This window comes from Vanrija albida (genome assembly GCF_041260175.1).
Source record: "Vanrija albida strain AlHP1 chromosome Unknown contig_4, whole genome shotgun sequence".
NCBI lineage: Eukaryota > Fungi > Basidiomycota > Tremellomycetes > Trichosporonales > Trichosporonaceae > Vanrija > Vanrija albida.
In genome coordinates this window covers 3381891-3399921 of record NW_027191423.1, presented here as the reverse complement: position 1 = coordinate 3399921, position 18031 = coordinate 3381891, and the positions used below count along the sequence as shown (strand labels likewise).

General features: G+C 59.6%; 7 protein-coding genes across 7 annotated transcripts; 3 read left to right on the top strand and 4 right to left on the bottom strand.

Annotated features, from left to right (window-relative positions):
• Nucleotides 1-524: 524 nt before the first annotated feature.
• Nucleotides 525-2557, bottom strand: Q8F55_006122 (uncharacterized protein; the record flags this gene model as incomplete). Its single annotated transcript, XM_069354591.1, has 6 exons — nucleotides 525-960; nucleotides 993-1313; nucleotides 1347-1968; nucleotides 2001-2141; nucleotides 2177-2314; nucleotides 2359-2557. 6 exons carry the CDS (start codon nucleotides 2555-2557, stop codon nucleotides 525-527), a joined length of 1857 nt encoding a protein of 618 aa, XP_069209233.1.
• A 1064-nt stretch (nucleotides 2558-3621) lies between these two features.
• On the top strand, nucleotides 3622-4259 carry Q8F55_006121 (uncharacterized protein; the record flags this gene model as incomplete). Its single annotated transcript, XM_069354590.1, has 4 exons — nucleotides 3622-3779; nucleotides 3848-3969; nucleotides 4007-4105; nucleotides 4141-4259. 4 exons carry the CDS (start codon nucleotides 3622-3624, stop codon nucleotides 4257-4259), a joined length of 498 nt encoding a protein of 165 aa, XP_069209232.1.
• A 153-nt stretch (nucleotides 4260-4412) lies between these two features.
• Q8F55_006120 (uncharacterized protein) lies at nucleotides 4413-5746 on the bottom strand (the record flags this gene model as incomplete). The annotated part of the gene is made up of 6 exons (XM_069354589.1): nucleotides 4413-4443; nucleotides 4479-4575; nucleotides 4638-5094; nucleotides 5132-5336; nucleotides 5376-5541; nucleotides 5587-5746. 6 exons carry the CDS (start codon nucleotides 5744-5746, stop codon nucleotides 4413-4415), a joined length of 1116 nt encoding a protein of 371 aa, XP_069209231.1.
• A 1008-nt stretch (nucleotides 5747-6754) lies between these two features.
• Nucleotides 6755-8638, bottom strand: Q8F55_006119 (uncharacterized protein; the record flags this gene model as incomplete). Its single annotated transcript, XM_069354588.1, has 2 exons — nucleotides 6755-8568; nucleotides 8620-8638. The coding sequence occupies 2 exons, from the start codon at nucleotides 8636-8638 to the stop codon at nucleotides 6755-6757; spliced, it is 1833 nt and encodes a 610-aa protein (XP_069209230.1).
• A 1119-nt stretch (nucleotides 8639-9757) lies between these two features.
• On the top strand, nucleotides 9758-12721 carry Q8F55_006118 (uncharacterized protein; the record flags this gene model as incomplete). The annotated part of the gene is made up of 20 exons (XM_069354587.1): nucleotides 9758-10209; nucleotides 10249-10309; nucleotides 10350-10428; nucleotides 10473-10594; nucleotides 10645-10721; nucleotides 10762-10795; nucleotides 10842-11063; nucleotides 11100-11326; nucleotides 11374-11421; nucleotides 11476-11535; nucleotides 11582-11615; nucleotides 11661-11691; nucleotides 11739-11786; nucleotides 11825-11986; nucleotides 12037-12049; nucleotides 12098-12171; nucleotides 12221-12303; nucleotides 12357-12518; nucleotides 12568-12644; nucleotides 12685-12721. 20 exons carry the CDS (start codon nucleotides 9758-9760, stop codon nucleotides 12719-12721), a joined length of 2103 nt encoding a protein of 700 aa, XP_069209229.1.
• A 301-nt stretch (nucleotides 12722-13022) lies between these two features.
• Q8F55_006117 (uncharacterized protein) lies at nucleotides 13023-14630 on the bottom strand (the record flags this gene model as incomplete). The annotated part of the gene is made up of 1 exon (XM_069354586.1): nucleotides 13023-14630. One exon carries the CDS (start codon nucleotides 14628-14630, stop codon nucleotides 13023-13025), a length of 1608 nt encoding a protein of 535 aa, XP_069209228.1.
• A 1196-nt stretch (nucleotides 14631-15826) lies between these two features.
• Q8F55_006116 (uncharacterized protein) lies at nucleotides 15827-17636 on the top strand (the record flags this gene model as incomplete). The annotated part of the gene is made up of 6 exons (XM_069354585.1): nucleotides 15827-16019; nucleotides 16066-16069; nucleotides 16117-16218; nucleotides 16264-16316; nucleotides 16352-16782; nucleotides 16824-17636. The coding sequence occupies 6 exons, from the start codon at nucleotides 15827-15829 to the stop codon at nucleotides 17634-17636; spliced, it is 1596 nt and encodes a 531-aa protein (XP_069209227.1).
• Between the last annotated feature and the right edge of the window lie 395 nt (nucleotides 17637-18031).

Genomic DNA, 18031 nt, shown 5'->3' with positions numbered 1-18031 from the left:
AAAACCCCCTAACCCCCTAACCCCCTAACCCCCTAACCCCCTAACCCCCTAACCCCCTAACCCCCTAACCCCCTAACCCCCTAACCCCCTAACCCCCTAACCCCCTAACCCCCTAACCCCCTAACCCCCTAACCCCCTAACCCCCTAACCCCCTAACCCCCTAACCCCCTAACCCCCTAACCCCCTAACCCCCTAACCCCCTAACCCCCTAACCCCCTAACCCCCTAACCCCCTAACCCCCTAACCCCCTAACCCCCTAACCCCCTAACCCCCTCTAACCCCCTAACCCCCTAACCCCCTAACCCCCTAACCCCCTAACCCCCTAACCCCCTAACCCCCTAACCCCCTAACCCCCTAACCCCCTAACCCCCTAACCCCCTAACCCTCTAACCCTATGCCGAAACGAGCCCAAAGAACCCCCTCTCTCGCATCCACCACACCTCTCCACCCCCGCGTTGCTACCATAACCCGCCGACATCTCTCCACGCAGAGACGCAACGTTCAATGCATAGTGAACTCGCGCCCTACTTGTTCACGTGCGCGGGAGGCAAAGCCTGGCTATCCAGGTCAGGGCTCGCCGCGTCGGCCTTGCCCTCCCGCCTCGTCTGCCCATCTCCCATACCGATCGCCTCCAACTGCTCATCGTCCAGGCTCTGCTTGTCTCCGAGTCTGGGGTTGTGGAGGCCAAAGCTAAACGCAAACAGCAGGACGCCGGCGACGAGACCCGAGATGCAGATGTAGCGTTGCACGTCGCGGTACGCGCCTTCGACTGCGACGCGTGCAACGCTGCCCACGGGGTTCTTCTCGATAAACTTGAGCGGGTTGCCATAGACCTCCTTTGCGATCTTGGCGGCATCGGGGACGTTGGCGCCCTGAAGACCCTGCAGCAGCTTGTCTGGCATCATCGACGTCCAGATGGCGCCGGTCATGGCAGCTCCGATCGCGGAACCAACGGAAAAGCTTCTGTCAGCGAGTCCCGGCGAGGTACTCACCAAGCGGTAAACAGCGCGGTGGTCGCAGCCACATGCTCGTGCTTGACGACGACTTGAAGGGCGGTCTGAGCAGGGAAGTAGGCCAGGGCGGCAGCGAGACCCAGGATGGTCTCGGCGGCGATGAGTCCAGCAATGTCACCATCAGAATGGCCTCCACGGTAGCGGTAGAGCAGACCATACGCGAGAACGAACGCCAAGCCACCGGCCATGATGAATGGCCGGAGGAACGGCACCTTACGGATGACGAAGCCGACTGCGAGGCCGCCGACGGTGCGGACAAACGTGTAAATGTTCTGGATACGTGTAGCGGATTCGACCGAGCTAATGTCAGCGACAGCCGCTGGCGTCACTTACCGGCTGAAGGACACCAGAAGGGTGTAGTAGAGGTACGAGCCCTGGGACGACGCGGCGATCGCGCTCAGCGTCGAGATGGCAAACGAGCACAGAACGTGACGGTCCTTGAGCATGCGGAAGGGAATGATGGGGTAACGCGCACCCTTCCACTGCCAGATGAGGAACGCCGGGAGGGCGACGACAACGCCCACCACAAGCGGGACAATCTGCTTGGCCTGAGCCCATCGCGCCTTGGATCCTCCACCCAGGGTCAACGGAATGAGCATGAGGGCAAGCGATGCGGCGAGGAGCAAGAGGCCGACGGCGTCAACACGCCAGAAGAGATCCTTCCAACCCGAGGACCGGCGCATCACACTGGTGAGCTTGGGGACGCCGGCGAGAAGACCGCGACGCTCAGCCCTCCGCTTGCCGAGGAGCAGGGTGGCGAGAAGCGGAATGGTGAGAATCGGCACGGTGATGGATCCAATGGCAAAGCCCCAGCGCCAAGTCGAGCTCTTCATGATCTTCTGCGCGATGGTTCCAGACACCCATGCGTTAATGGTGATGTGGAGCGAGGGGACGAGGGAGAAGGCAACACGCGAACGGGTCGACGTCGTGTCGGCGATGAGAACAGCGAACGTGACTGACGTCAGCCCAGTCACACTCGCAACCCACCTGCTTGGCCAGAGAACGCCAGAACAAAGAGCACAAAGCCTCCCATGTAGTTGTCAAAGTTCTGACTGGTAGCTTGGACGATGCAGCCGACAACGTAGATGACGGTGAACACCATGATCACGAATGGACGTCCGAGGAAGTCTGAAGATCAGCAACTGACCCAGGCTCCAACCCACCTGACAGCTTTGCGTACACGGGCTGCGCAGCCGCGCTAATGACAGCACGGGTCACACCCAGCGTCGAGCTCCGCGCCGCCGCGCTCCACGAGCTGAGGGCCGCCGCCTGGTACGGCGTGCGGCTCATGTTGTCAAAGCCTCGTGCATCTGTCGTCAGTGACGGCCGCCACCAGCGCACTCACATCCAACGAGGAAGATACTGAGGAACAGGATCCAGTAGTCAACCCGGGTAAACGTATGGACTGTCGCCTCAATGTGCTGGATACCATAGGGGACATCCTTGCGCGTGTCGTTGTCGTCGTCGCTGGACTGGACGTCTTCCACGTCCCTGCCTTTCTCGTCCGTAGCGAGCTGGGGGTACAGAGTCGTTGGTTGCGACATTGCGGATGTGCACACGACTACATGCTCACTGCGCAATCTTTAAGGACCGACTTCCGGCTCACTTCCGGCTTTCACCATTCTTGGCGTCAAAAACCAAGTAGGTACAGGTGGTGCCCTGTCGGCCGAAATGACCTTGGCTCCTGATTAGATTACTTCGGCCCGATCCGAGTCGACTGTCGACCTGCCAGTCTCAGTGCATCGCCAAGAAGTCTCTCGGCCGTCTGCGCAGCATGGGGCTGGTGCACGCCATCCGCGGCCAACCGCAGCGGACTTTCGGGGTAAAAAACGCCATCCGATTAGGGATGCCTGGATGCCGAGGGCACTAGTGAAGCGCGGTCCGCATGGCGGGTTTGGCGAACCACATGGGGGTGGATCCATACTCGGCTGAGGCGCGGTTCGGCCAGTCACGAGACAAGCTCCGCTTTGGAGCCGCCGCGCAGCAGCGGCGTTGTCGGAGAAACAGCCACCAGCGCCGCGCACTGAAACACGCCTTGATTCCGAGCTTGATGGGGCGATTGTGCCAAACGGTCAAGGCGAGGTTTGGGAAGAGTCAAACAAGAGGTCAAGGCGGCGCTTAGCAGTGCAAGCCGGGAGAGGGTGATCCGAGAGAGTTGGCCCGCTGTGACAACCATTCGAGGGCCGCATGCGACGGCAAAGTTGACGATCAACCCCCACAGACAAAAAGTTGCTTGTGCCAAGAAGCCATGACGTCGTCAGTCACACGCACGCATGGCCGCCGTTACCTCACACATGACCGCGGGTCCCACTCAGCCCACTCTTCCCCGCTTCCAATCCACCCGCTCAAGCTTCTACTGCCCATCAATGCAGTGCACACCGAGAATTAGAGTGCCCGTTGTCGTCGTGGGCATTGTCGTTTATACTGCCCGTCATGCCCGTCGTCGCTGGCGGCCCGGGCGTGTCGACGTCAATGTTGCCCGCAGAATGGCCGTTGCTCGACGATGCACACCGCCTCCAAGTCATCTATATCTGACATCGCAGCCCGCGGCCCACTCACCCCACATTTGCTCACCTCGAGTCCCCATCGCCACCCAGCAACCCTCACAATGCTCGCCCTGCTCGTTATCCTCGCCCTCGCTGCGGTCTCGATCGCGTCCCCCCTTGACAAGCGTCAACGGCCCCCTGGCAACCCCCTGTACATCCGACCCGTCCTCGCTCCTGCTGGGCAATCCATGAGCCTGGGCGTCGGCCGCGACAACCTGCAGTACTACTCCAATGGCCTCGAGGTCCATGTGCAAGTGCTGTACTCTTTCCCGCTCCTGACTTCCGCAGCACCGTCGGAATGAAGTACGTCAACCCCAGCTGGCTTCCGCCGCCGAGTGGGTGGGGACAGGTCAAGTTGTGGTGGTCTTCAGGCGAAACCGGCTTGGACAAGTGCCTCGACGCCGGCCTCAGTGGGTTGGCCAAGGTCGCGTGGAGCTCACACCGCAGCTCCTGGGAACGGCGTCAGGCTCAAGGTGTGGGACTGCTACGATGTGCCGCAGCAGAAGTGGTGGATTCACGATGGCCAGATTCAGCTCGCCGGGACAAGTGGGTGAACCGTTAGCAGGCCGCTGACACCAAAGACCTCTGCGTGGACGTGACCGACGGCCGAGTCGAGAACGCCAACGTCGTTCAGCTCTGGCAATGCTACGACGGCAACCAAAATCAGCAGTTCCGGCTCACGTCCTCGTTCACCGGTTAGGTCGATGAGAAGACAAGGACAATGCGGTGACACGGACACTCTCGCACCAGACCTTATAGTATAGCCGAATGACATGCCTATGACACTGCAAGGGTTGGCGTCGACCACGGCGCCGGTCGACTCGTGGTTGCTGCTCTACATCACTACGCCTCGCTACAGTCGCGAAGCGGCGTGGAACGGGTAGCTGTAATGTCAGGATCGCTCCAACGACCAACCCACTCAGTGTAGCCCTCGGCCCCGCGAGTGTAGAAGGTCTTGCGGTTGTAGGGGGTCAAGTCCCAGCCGTTCTCAATACGAGCAGGGAGGTCGGGGTTGGCTTGAAGCATAAGCTGTTGCCCGCGCAAAGGTGCAGGCCCAAGACCCCTATTGCCCACTCACAAATAAAGTACCGGCCAAACGCAATGAGGTCGCCATCCTTGTCGGCCTCATCCAGCGCACGTGCCGGCGTCGCTCCACCGGCAGAGATGAAGGCGATACCCGCGCCTTGGACCACAGCACGCAGAGAATCGAGCGAGTCGCCGCGCTTGTCGAGCTCGGACTGGTCGACATCGCTCACACCGCTGACCCTCGGGGCGACCGTGTGGACGTATGCGAGCTTGGGCTGCGCCGCAACGATGGCCTTGAACCATGGGAGGAACGTGTCGAGGGGCTTGTTGTCGCCGCGCATGCCCTGGAACTCGCCGAAAGGGGACGCGCGAATACCGACGCGCTCAGGTCCGATGGCCTGCGAAACCTCGTTGAGGACGCGAAGGGGGAAACGAAGTCGGTTCTCCAAGGTCCCACCGTACGCATCCGTGCGGGCGTTGGTCACGGGTTGGAGGAACTGGTCAACGAGCTGCAGCGTCAGCACCATCGCGACCAACACCGCTCACGTATCCGTTGGCGCCGTGGATCTCGACACCGTCGAATCCAGCCTCGATCGCGTTCAGTGCGGCTTGCCTGTAGTGCCCCACGAAGCGGTCGATGTCGGCCTCTCCCAGCTCTGTGACTGGCGTCGGGGTGTCCCCAAACTTGGTGTACGGCCTGCTGGCGGACACACCCCAGACGGTCGGCACCAGACTGGGGTCGGCGACGCGACTGTACGTCAGCACCGTGAGTCACAACGGTTGCACCCACCCAAGAGCCCAGAGCTGCAGGAAGATAAGACCACCCTTCTTGTGCACCGCATCCGTCGTCTCTTTCCACTTTGCAATCTGCTGCGGCGAGTAGATACCAGGGACGCCGGCGATGCCACCGGCCTCGGCAGCGATAAAGGTGGCCTCAGTAATTAGGAGGCCGCCGTCTGAGGGTATCAGTCCCAGCGTTTCTCCTCGCCCGCCCCACTCACCCGAAGACCTCTGAGCATAGTACTCTGCGCTCAGATCGCCCGGAACACCCGTTTCGGCATCGGCCCTGGTCCTCGTGAGGGGTGCGAGAACCACGCGGTGTTTGAGACCGAGAGCTCCAACTTTGAGGGGCTGGAAGAGAGTGGGCTTGGCAATGGTCATGTTGGGTCGGTCAAGGTCGCGTTGTGTTGTGTGAGAGTGTTGATGCGCCTGGTCCTTCAACTGGTCTTAAGTATGGCTCCAGAGGGTGACGCCATTGCTCTCAATACAGTCGCGAGATTGCTCTGAATGATTATCAAGACCGACGTGCACAATAAGCAGCTGGCGTTAACCGAGGAGGACGAGGTGCGAGTGGAGGCGGGCTCGGGCTTGAATCACGACATATCGCAATCCGTTAGACCGAGCCAAGTCATCCTCCGTGAGTCACTGGCATGCCGCCTGGCGCCGCCCACCACGTCCCTATGCACGCATGCGCACGCAATGGCATGCACGATGGCCACGTGGCTTTTGCCACGTGGCGCTGGGTGGTTTCATGCCGCGTGGCTCTCTCGTGGTCTCCGGTCTCCGGTCTATCGGGGCTCCGTCTCCCTCGATCCATCGGCGCTTTTGCAAAACGCTAAACACTTGCCGGGTCGAGTAAATCTCGATGTCGCGCCTAACCGCGCCACCAACATCTCCAACGACAAACCTCTCGTACACTCACAACCTTCATTTTAGGGGGCGACACGATCCCCAATGTGCCGGCCTAGAGCACGCCGAGGAACCCGAGGATGCACAGCCTCGATTGGGTGGATTGGGTGTAACGCGCTCGGGTAGAGTTGCAGCTACCGCAGGGTAGGTAGGTTGGCAGGAACGAGCAACCAGGAGTATAGAGGCACCGACTAAAGGGGTAGGACGGAGCAGGCACAAGGTCTAGCCGTCTGGTGAGCACATTTGCGAGTCCTTCCGCACTGAAAGCACGCCAAGACGTGGAACCTGCCTCGACCGATGCCCACCCCGTCGGAAAGGGACGTTGACAACGGCCTGTAGAGCGCCGCTCGGGCGAAGGGGATAGGGGGGGGGGGGGGCGAGCCCTTGGAGCGCGAACGGCCACCTGCCTCGCACCGACTACCGGGTACACACAAACGAGGTATATCATACAGTGGTACTTGGTCGTGAGGGATACAACTGCTACAAGCGCAACTTTGCCCGCCACTTTGCCTTCAGCTTGGCGGGCTTGGGGAGAGTAGACGTGTCACTTTGGGCACTCATAGGCGACGACGTGTTTGAAGCCATGGCCTGCGTCTCGTGCACTGTCGGCGTCGTCTTCAGAAGACCGAGTTTGGGGCGAGTCTGAGCGTCGGGTTTGGGGCTGGGCTGAACGTCGGGCTCGGCGATTGTTGCCAGCGAAGACTGAACGTCGGGCTCGGTGATGGTCGCCAGCGAAGACTTGGCCAGCAGACTGGGCTTCGGATGCACTCGTCGCCGCGGTGTCGGTGGACCTGTCCAGACAGACTTTTTCGGTAGCACGAACGGAGCCAACTTGTCGCCCAAACGCTTGAAAGTACGCTCCTCGTAATCACTGGGCTTATAGTCCCTGGTTTGAATGAGGAGCCGCGCGTCACTCTCGCAGGTGCGAAAGGACGGATTGCCGTCTGTGTTGGTGAGGGGCTTGATGCCGTCGGGTTGCATCGTTCGGAAGCGGTGGACCCACTTGCCATTAACGACCTCAAAGAGGTACATTGGGAGCAGGACCCATCCGCGATCACTGATTTCGCACACTGCTTCGACAATAAACATGAACTCTGCCTCGGTCATGGTGTACGAAAACGAGACCGACACATAGCCGGGGGCGAAGTGTTGAAGAGTGTTGTCTCTGGCCAGCTGTCTGGTTGACTCGTCGAGCTTCAAAAGATCGTAGTGGTAATCCGTAGAAGCGCGAACGGAATGGGCTTGAATACCATAGGCGTCGTAGAGAAGCTCCCTCACGTACTCGTGGTGAAGGAATGATTGGCCGTGACGAATGTTGAAAGACACCACAGGAAGCTTGCTTCCACCATTCTCTTCCCCGAGGACGCGAAGGTTGCTGCACCGGCTGGACCAAGTCGTAATTGCGCGCTCCCTGAACAAGGACTCGCGGTCCCAAATAGAGTTCTGGTCGAACTGGTAGTGGTTGGAAATCGCGTGATAGCACCGGAGGTCGTTGGTTAATGTCGAGTCGGCACTCCTGGCAGCGATGAAGGCGTTCCGCATGCCAATATCGGACCGCAGGACGAGGATGGTGGATGCGTCCCCTCCACCAGGATACAGGGATGGTGATAAAACGATGCCGTGATGTTGGCCCAGACGGATTGGGCCATGTGGTCCTCCGACCGAGTAGTCCCAGAAAATGTACGCTGAATGCTGAAGGAACAGGTTTGTGATCCTTGCCACCTCGCTCTGACGGCCGGTAATGTGACACGCTGTTGGCAAGTAGCCAACAACCAGGCGTCCCTTCTTTCGGCTCGTCTTTAAGATGGTCTCAAGCGCTTTGCAGTCGATGTTGTGCCGATAATCCGTGGGGACCAAGGACACCTCCGCCGTTGAGGACGACTGCCACGTCCTCGAGCTGAGGTAGTCGTCGACAGCCCCAAGGAGGACGAGGGGGCGCTGCTGTCGCTTGCTGGTGCGCTTATACGTAGGGGCCTGGGCGGCCTCATTGCACGACAGGCCGAAAATGTCGATCAACTTGCACACTGCTCCGACCGGGTTCTTGGCGAGAACTGTCGCGTAGCCCGTATCACTTCCTGGGAGCAGTTTCTTGACTTCGTACATGAGTTTGGCCCTGATCACTTCCTGCGGCATCTGGGACAGAAGCATCTCCTTCTCTGACGAGTGCCGCCCGCGGCTGTGGTCGACATAGCAAGCGTGGACTTCTTGTCTCTTGAAGAATGGAGTCATCACCGCCCGCCCGGCTCCAATGTAATCATCGTGAATCGCCAGGAAGTTCGGGGGATCGTCGCGCACTAGGGATGCGTCAGATAATGAATGCGTTCTCGGTTCTGAGCGTCACCCACATTGCTGTCTCGACGACATGATGGTTGAAGAGGCTCCAGGTAGATGTTGTTGGGTAGTGATGAAGACACAGTGGTGAGAGCGGGGATGAAAGCAACGCGTGAGCGATTGATGTGCCCACCAAGGTTGATCCCAGGATCCTCATCCGTTGAGATTTGCTATCACAAGCTAAGTTGACTCCGTTTCTCATGAACTTAATTCTTCGGTGGGGCAGCGGAACGTACAAAGCCAGGGCTGGCTCCACTCCCGCTTGGACGCGACAGCTTTGAGCACCAACTTTATACTGCCCGCGTCACGACAAACCAGATCCTCGCTGGCTGCGTGAAGCCTGGACAAGATCCTCCGGCTGCGTGAAGCCTACAAGCCCCACAACATCCAGGACACGTGAAACTCTACACGCCGGAGCAATCCACAAAAGTAGGATACACTCGTCCACGTCCCGACGCCCGTGTAGACAACACCCCTTGCACCCTAGGTGCAGAAAGAGGAGGGACTGCTGGACAACCGCCCCATGCGCCCCAGTTTGGCGATTCCTCGCGTTGCGACGAGTATGGTCGGGGCCGTCACCTTGAACAGGTACATCACGACATTGCGGTGCAGCAGGAACCAGGAAGCGCCGGTGCTGACGAGAGAGGGGACGCGGCTTAGCACGCAAGGAAGGCTGTCAGCGACCGCACTGGAGCACCCCCGTGTTGGCCTTCAAGGTGGGGCGCGTGCCTGTATCAAACCGCCGCCGCCTTTGGCATTCACATTCAGGACTACAGAGCCTGGACATGGCTGAGCCTGGACATGGTTGATCTGAAACTCTCCCCGGTGCCGGTCCATCCAGGATCTCGTGCCCGCCTCCACCGGCCGGCACGCGCCGCAGGTCCTGCTCGCATCATGAGCATCATGAAACGCGTCCCAGGCCGGGCGTGAGGCGTGAAGGAGGAGGCACCGGGGGTTGTCACGCAGAAAAGATGCTCTTCACGACGACCCGCAGAGATGTCTTCGGGGTCACGAGGATAAATACATGGAGCACTTCCTCGCGCTCATTCTCCAGAGTCCTCACTCGATCACCAGCATCCGAGATACACTGCGCGACTCAACAGCACCATCCATCCTCAACAGCACCCTACCTCTTCCACGAGACCAGACACAATGTTCCCCAACGGTTTTGCTAAGCCCGGCAGCAGCTCCAAGCCCAGCAGCAAGCCTGGCAGCAGCTCCGGGAGCCATCATTCCAAGCGATCGTCGGGGGGATCTGGCAGCGGAATCTGGGTATCGCAACGCCAGAAACACAAGCGCCTCGCAAGCGATGATAAGAGCACCCTCGAGATGCAGCCGATGAACAACCCGCCCTCCCCGCCCAACGAAAATCACATCCCCAACAGCAACCCCCCCAACCCCAACCCCAACCAAAACCCCAACCGCGTCGTGGCGTTCGCCTGCGTCAATCTAACCCATGAGGTTAAAGGACGCTTCGAGAAGCCTGGGGGTTTCGATGACCACGGCAACGAGTTGGAAACAACGGTCGTTGACAGGCTCAAATTGTTGGACAACGTTTCCTTCACCCTGGAGAAGAAGCAAGCCCTTGCCATATTGGGCCCCTCGTACGTCAGGATCGTCGTCGTATATTGACCGATGCGCAGGGGCTCGGGCAAATCAACCCTCTTTAAGCGAGTGACAATGAGGAACGGCAAAGATAGCCATGTTTGTCCCAGTCTCGGTCGCCAGAAAGCTGACATCACAGTGTCGCTGGTACGCAAACTCCATCAACCGCGAAGAGGATATGTCCTACCTCAGCTCATTTGTCGAGCAGAACGATCACCGTGAGCAGGCTCCTCTTCCCCCACATGCTGACCACAATGAGCAGATCTCGGCGTTCTCACCGTGCGCGAGACCCTCTTCTATGCGGCCAAATTCTCTGGCAGGCCTGTTTGCGTCGTGGACGAGATGCTCGCGGATTTAGGTTTAGAATTGTGTGCTGATGTCATGGTGAGCTGAGCTTCCGAAACCATCAGCCGATTACTCACCACCGACTCTAGGTTGGAGACCCGCTCCACACCGGCATTTCTGGTGGCCAAAAGAGACGCCTCAGCATCGGGTGCGCGCTCATGAAGAAGTAGGTCGACTTGGCCAGAGCAGTACTGACGCGTACCTAGTCCCGAAGTCCTCTTCCTCGATGAGCCCATCAGTGTAAGTCGGATCGCGCTGTGTCTCAGCTTCCCGCTTAACCGTCCAGGGTCTCGACGCCACTTCCGCCGATAAGGTTATCAAGCTGCTCGATAAGATTCGGACAATGCAGCAAACCGTCATGGTTGTCAGCCTCCATTCCCCGTCGGAAACCATCCTCAGACTGTTCTCCAAGATGATGGTACTCGCCGCAGGAAAAGTGGCCTTTATGGGCACGCTTGAGGAGGCGAATACCCGCTGTGAGCAACTTGGGGTTAACACAAGCCGGGATGTGAGTCGCCAGCTGTCTGCAGAGCTGATGTATCAGCTCAATCCCGCCAACGTGATGCTCGGTATCGCAAGCACCGAGTGGCGCGGCAGGGGTGACAGCAACCGACTGTTGACTCGCATGTTTGAACTGCAGGAGGTCCACGGAGAGGTGCCGGCAACTGTCGAGAAAGGGGAGTACAGGCGCCCCCCCTCTGAGAGAACACTCCGAGACGAGGCCGTGATTGTCTACTGGCTGTGCCATCGCTACGTGCGTGACTACATAAGGTACGTCTTGGCCATGTGCAATCACACTTTCTCACCGCGACTCCCAGGAACTGGTTTGCGTTCCTGCTCCGCATGGGCATGTTCGCCGGCATGGGGTAAGTACCAACGGATCGTGCTTCACGGAGATAGACATGTCTGACGTTAAACAGTCTTCTCCTGGCCACGATCTGGATCCGCCTCGGAAGGAACGACGACAAGATCAATGATCGGTACGTCGATGGGTTACTTGCTCTGGGCCATTGCTTACAGTGACAGGTTGTCTGTCCACTTCTTCTCTGTCGCGTTCTTGGTAAGTTGGCTGCACGCCCCGTCAGGGCATTTCTGATAATCATAGTCGTTCATGAGCGTCGCTGGTATCCCTGCGTGTAAGTCCTTGGAGACGCATTTAGACCCATCGGCTGACCATCGCCAGTCATCGAAGAGCGCAAGGTCTTCCTTCGCGAGCGCCGCAATGCGCTGTGTAAGTCTGCTTATCTGACTGTGTCTGACCAAAAACAGACGGGCCCCTGTCGTTCCTCATTGCCAACACATTGGTCGTGATCCCCTTCGTGTTCGCTTGCTCCATCATCTACTCGGCGATCATTTACTGGGCGATTGGGCTGCACCCTGGTGCGGTTCAGTTCTTCCGCTTCGTCGCCTACCTCTTCCTCGCGCTCCTCGGTTAGTCGGATCTTCATCGTTTGAGATCCTTGCTGACTTTGATTCCCCAGTCGCCGAGACTCAGTACGTGAACGCTGGGGGACAACCGAGCCCAAAACTAACGTCTCGCAGGTCCGCCCTCATCGCTGCGCTTGTCCCCATCTTTGTCGCTGCGCTTGCCCTCTGTGCGACTTTGAACGGATTCTGTGAGTCGTGCAGCCGGGAGTATCTGGAAAGCCCTAACACATGCGCTAGGGATGTGTGTGCAAGGATACTTCATTCGCACGACCTCGCTTCCTCGATTCTGGTACTACAGCTTCCATTTCATGGACTACCAGGTGGGTATTGGGCCCAAGCCAGTCCTCAAAACGCTGTTGCTGACATTTCCAAGACCTACGCGTTTGAGCTGCTCGTCAAGAACGATCTCGTCGGCCTTGCCTTCAACTGTGTCAACAAGCTGCAGGATGGCGCTTGCAACTGCGTCTACCCCCCGTCCGCGGCCACCATCAGTGCCTTGGGCCAGTGCCACGTCTCGGGCCAAGATGTCATCGACGTACGTCCGCCAGCTTGGCAACGGCGGCTCCCGCGCTGACCTTAACTAGAACCTTGGCTTTGGAGGCATCCCGATGACGGGCTACGCTTTCGTGCTCGTCGGGATCTTCATCATTCTGCGTGTGCTGTAGGTGTCCGTGTAGTTTAGGTCACTGACCGTCCTCCAGTCTCTACATTGCTCTGCGGTACAACAAGATGGACTAAAGAAGTCGGAACGCGCGCCTGTCGCCTGGTGCGACGGCGCTCAACCGTTCTCCGGAGCTCCATAGGCAGAGCCTTCCCTTCAAGGACCACCATTCCCTTCCGGTTTCAGATTGATTCCTGTTCCGCTTCAGACTCGTTCCCACTTCAGATTCATCCCGTTCCGCTTTATTCCTGTTCCGTTTCATCGACAATTGTCTCTCGAAAAACAAACAAAGCACCAAAAACAACCCTGGCTCCCTTCAGTACTTCAGCAAAACTGGCTTTTGCGCTCTATGAACTTTGTCTCCATGCAGCCGAAGACTCATGATTCCAACCTAACCACCGCCTCCACCAGCACCGGCCCGTCGGCTCTCAACGCCTTCACATAGGCCTCTCGAAATGCCGTCACCGTCGTGACTCGTTCCGCAGGCACGCCGTATCCTGCCGCAATGCTGACAAAGTCGATGCCGGGGACATCCAGTCCAGGAGCATCGAGCGCGTTGAGCCGCTTGGCGAAGCCTCGCAGCGCGCCATAGGAGCCGTTGTTGACAATGATGAAGACTGTGCGCGTTCGCCTCTGCGCCGCCGTGTACAGCGCCGTGATCCCATAGTTTGCGCTCCCATTGCCAATGACGGCGACGACGATGGCGTCAGGACGTGCGAGTGAGATGCCAACCGCTGCGGGCATGCCGAATCCAAGCCCACCAGAGGCGGGGAAGTGGTATCCGCCGGGGTGCGTTATAGCGACGCGGTCGAGGAAGAGGAGGTCGAGTGTCGTACATTCGTTGACGTAGGTGATGGGCCGCGTGCAGCTCGGGAGTGAGACAGACTCCCCGGCAGCAGTGAGGGTATCTAGGACCCATTCCCCGGTCAACGTGTCGTCGACACTGGATGGCGACGGCACCACCCGAGGATCCAACCGCACTGCTCGATCTTCAATGGCATCGGCGAGCTGACCGAGGGCATCGAGAAGGTCACCCACCCAGGCACGACCATAGGCGGCTCGGGTCGCTTCTCCAGCATCACACGTGAGGTGCACCACCTCGGCGCTATCCGGCAGATAAGCCCCGGGCTCCCAGCGATGATATCGCATAGCGGGAGCGCCGATGAGGACAATGAGGTCATGGCCGTCGAGCTTGGTGCGAACGGATTCGATGCCCGGGTGCAGGAGCCCGCGGTAGTGAGGATGGGTTGTCGGGAATGGACACTTCGGGGCCGACGGCGCGATGTAGACGGGGGCGCCGAGCCGCTCCGCTATCGTCACAACGTGCTTCTGGGCCTGAGCCGCGTCGACGTCGGGACCAACCACAATCACGGGGCTGGAGGAACGACTCAAGCTTGAAACCAGGTCCGCCAGCTGGGCCTGGGACAGCGAGCCGGCGGTGTTGACAGTGCGGCGCGGCAACAGGAGGTCGCTGGGCAGGGCTTCCGCCGACCAATCGTCGTAGGGCACGGAAAGGTACACAGGCCCCTTGGGATGAGTTGACGCTTCGAGGATGGCCTGGGATACGGAGTGAGGGACGTCGGACGCGGCGAGGGGTTCATGCGAGTACTTGACAAGTGGGCGGGGTAGGATTGACGCGTCGACGTTGGACAACATGACCTCTTGGCCCACGGTACGGCGAATCTGCTGCCCGGCGAGGAGCACGAGCGGCGAGTGCGAGTAGTGCGCGTTGGTCAGCGCGCCCATCGCATTGCCAGTACCGCTCGCGGCGTGCAGGCTGACCAGGACGGGCTTGCGGGTGGCCTGTGCGTACCCGTCTGCCATGCCCACGACTACCCCCTCGTGCAATCCGAGGACATAGTCAAACTTATCCTTTGGAAGCCCGGCCAGGAACGGAAGCTCGTTTGAACCGGGGTTGCCAAAGACGGTAGTGAGGCCATGCGCGAGGAGGATGTCCACCGTGGACTTGAGCACCGTCGTTGGCATGATGCGAGGTGGGAGGAGCAATGTTGATGGGGAGGGCCGACGACGTCATGGTAACTCTGTTGAGTTGCGGGTAAACCAAAGAGCGGCCTGTGTGTCGCCGCAACGAGCGCCCGACTACAACGGACGGTATCGCAACCAGCCTGTAAAACAGAGTGTGCATGGTCGGGGCTTCGACTCAGCCCTACACTCAACACATAGCCTCGCCGGCAGTTGGTGCTGATTCTTGCAACGGTTGTCGAATGACCACTGACCCTCCGTGTCTGCCCGTCCGTCTCCGAGCCGGAGATGTCCGAAGTGGGAATGGGCGTCCACCGGCGCTGACGACCGCCAGGGAGTGGACGCACGGTTTGCATTGTATTGAGCGACTGGAGCAACGCCCTCGGCCTCTGGGTGACCTGGACCTGACCTTCAAGGCAAGTTGGCGGTTCGCAACGATAAGCCAGACGGGGCGAGTCAAGACAGCCCAGTCTTGTAGGGCGACCAGATATCTTGTCGTGCTCTCGTCAGCAAATCAAACCCGGCGTCTTCCCAACCTCTACCGAATCCACACCTCATACTCGGCGGCTGATGGGCGCTTGATTCTATCCAAGTGTCCTGCTACGGCGTCTAGCTCTGTTGGGCGATGGCCTCGGCGACTGGCCGCTGGGCCAAGCGCGGAGCACTTCGGCGCTTAAGCTGGGGAATGAGCAAAGATGGACAGGGCCACAGCGCCAGGGATCCGAGAATACACACAGCACTGAGATTACTGCTTGTCATCTCCACCTCGGACGACAAAAACTTCCTACCTGCAAGCGCCGAGGCTCTCGCTTGTGGAGATGGCGTCGATAGGGAGATACGGCGCTATAGGGTGGCCACGACTCAACCGCTTCTATGGACCCCGTCATTCGCTCCGCAGAGGAGCCCCTCCGCCCAACCCGCCGTCCCTCACCGCCTCTCGCTCTTGCTGATGGCAAACGGCACTTAACCGCGCGCAGATAACAGGCGCGGGAGCCCCATCTCTCGCTTAGGCGCGTTGTTGCTGCGCGCTTTGGAGCTCCCTCTTACCGCCGCTTGTCCTGTCCGGGGCCAGTCGCCGACCTCGCCGCCGCCGTATCTCTCCCAACAGGACGTGACTCGCCGACACTTCGGCACACTTGGTTAAAAGAGAGACGCCAGAGTGCAGGTCCATGGCCCCCACTCGCTCCACCACGCACACCATGTCAGCAACCGAAAGCAAGCCGCACAGCGCGGCCGCCAGCTTCACTGGATTCACCGGGGACAAGGACACGGCGGCCGTCCATGTCCATGCCGCACCCCACGGCCACTACAAGGAGGAGGGCGAGTTGAAGCGGGGGTTCTCCATGCTGTCATGTTTGGGCCTTGCGTTTGCCATCCTCAACAGCTGGAATGGTGAGTCGAGCGGGACGTACAACCCGACAAGTAGCTGACTCTACAGCAATGTAAGCCGAGCCCGCGCTACCCAGCCGCTACCGTCCTAACAGCACAGGTCGGCGTCTGCCCAGATCGTGCTACCCTCCGGTGGCAGCGTGGCGATGCTCTGGGGCCTCGTCGTATCGGCCATCGCCACCCTGACGATGGCCACCTCGTTGTAAGTCAAGCCTCCCCGCCTCCTTCCCAATTGCTCACACCTCAGCGCCGAGGTATGCCATGTCTACCCCCTTACAGGTGGACAGCTGGACTGGACCTGTGAGCAGTTGCGCGGCCCCAATCTGACGCCCCAGACATCCTTGTCCCCGAAAAGTACCGCAACTTTGCGTCCTTCTTTGTCGGGTGGATGAGCTGCACCGGATGGATCTCACTCGCTGCCAGCGCATCCATCATCGTCTCCAACTTCTTGAGCGGCATCATCGTCATGTGGAACGACACCTTTGAGCTCAAGACGTGGCAAAGCTTCCTGTTCTACCTCGCGGCCACGATCGTCTCGTGGGCTCTCAACGCCTTTGGCCTGCGGATTCTGCCGACACTGGACCGGGTTGCTGGCCTTTGGAGCCTGCTCGGCATCGTTGTCGTCTCCATCACAATCCTCTCGTGCTCCAGCGGACGCTTCGCCAGCGCCGGAGACGTCTTTGCAAAGTTCACCAACGAGACTGGCTGGCCTGACGGCTTGGCCTTCTTCCTGGGGCTGCTTCAGAGCATCTTTGGATTAACTGGCGTTCGTGACCCTATGGTGGATGAACTCGCTAACAGCTTCAGTTCGATGCCGTTTCGCACATGGTGGATGAGCTTCCGAGACCCACTCGCAACGCGCCGATCGTCATGGTCGTTTCCGTCTGCCTCGGTGCCTCCTCGGCATTCATCTACTTGGTCATCTTCCTCTTTTGTGTCCAGGACTTCGACGCCCTGGTGTCCTCGCCGACTGGGCCCATCCTTCAAGTCTTCCTACAGTCGACCAAGAGCATGGGCGGAGCGACAGCCCTACTTGTCATCTTCAACCTCGTCGCACAGATCTTCGCCGGGCAGGGCCTCACCACCATTGCCTCCCGCATGGTCCTCTCTTTTGCCCGTGACCGCGGTCTCGGCCACATCTCCCCCTACGTAGGCCACGTTCACGTCGGCCTCAACTCGCCCGTCAATGCCATCACCTTTGTGTGCATCTGGATTGTCGTCCTCGGGTGTATCCAGCTCGGCTCGTCGGTCGCCTTCAACGCCATCATCGCGTCATCGGTCGTCTTTCTCCAGATCTCCTACATCGTGCCCATGACGGCGCTCGTCATCCGGGGGCAGGCGTGTTTCGAGGGCAATCACCACCACAAGGCGGTCTGGAGCCTTGGACGCTTCCGCCGCCTCATCAACTCGATCGCCCTGGCCATGCTGCTACTCACGACCGTCATTTTCACCTTCCCGCCCGCCATCCCGGTGAACGGCGAGAGCATGAACTATGTGGTCGTCGTGCTCGGCGTGGCCATTGTCCTTTGCCTCGGAACGTGGTTCATCGATGGCCGCAAGAACTACCATGGGCCGCGAGACATTGACGCCAGGCTCGCCATTGCGGCCACTGCGCTATAGTCCCCTGTACCTACCATGTATCCTGCCAGGTTGATGTGTTCAGTGCTGTGTCCTGGGGTGGTGCCCTCAGCCCGCGACAGAGTGTTCCGCAACGGACATGCGTTTGATGGGCAGCAGACGGAACGCGGAGAGCATGTCGCGTCGTGTTGCGTGCATGGGCGATGGAGGGTTAGCGCCGCCGGCGGTAGCTCGGCGCCGGCGGCCGGCTGCTTCGGTGCCATCTCGTCGGCCGACGCACTCCGGTATTGAAGAGATGCCTCTCCCTGCATGCTTTCCGCATGTCGCGACATCAAAATAGAACGCGTTGTGGCCAGGCTCCCCCCTCCTCGACACATCTTGTCCAAGCCAGAGCAGCGTTTCCGAACGAGTTCCCGAGGCCGTTTCCGCTGCCGCTG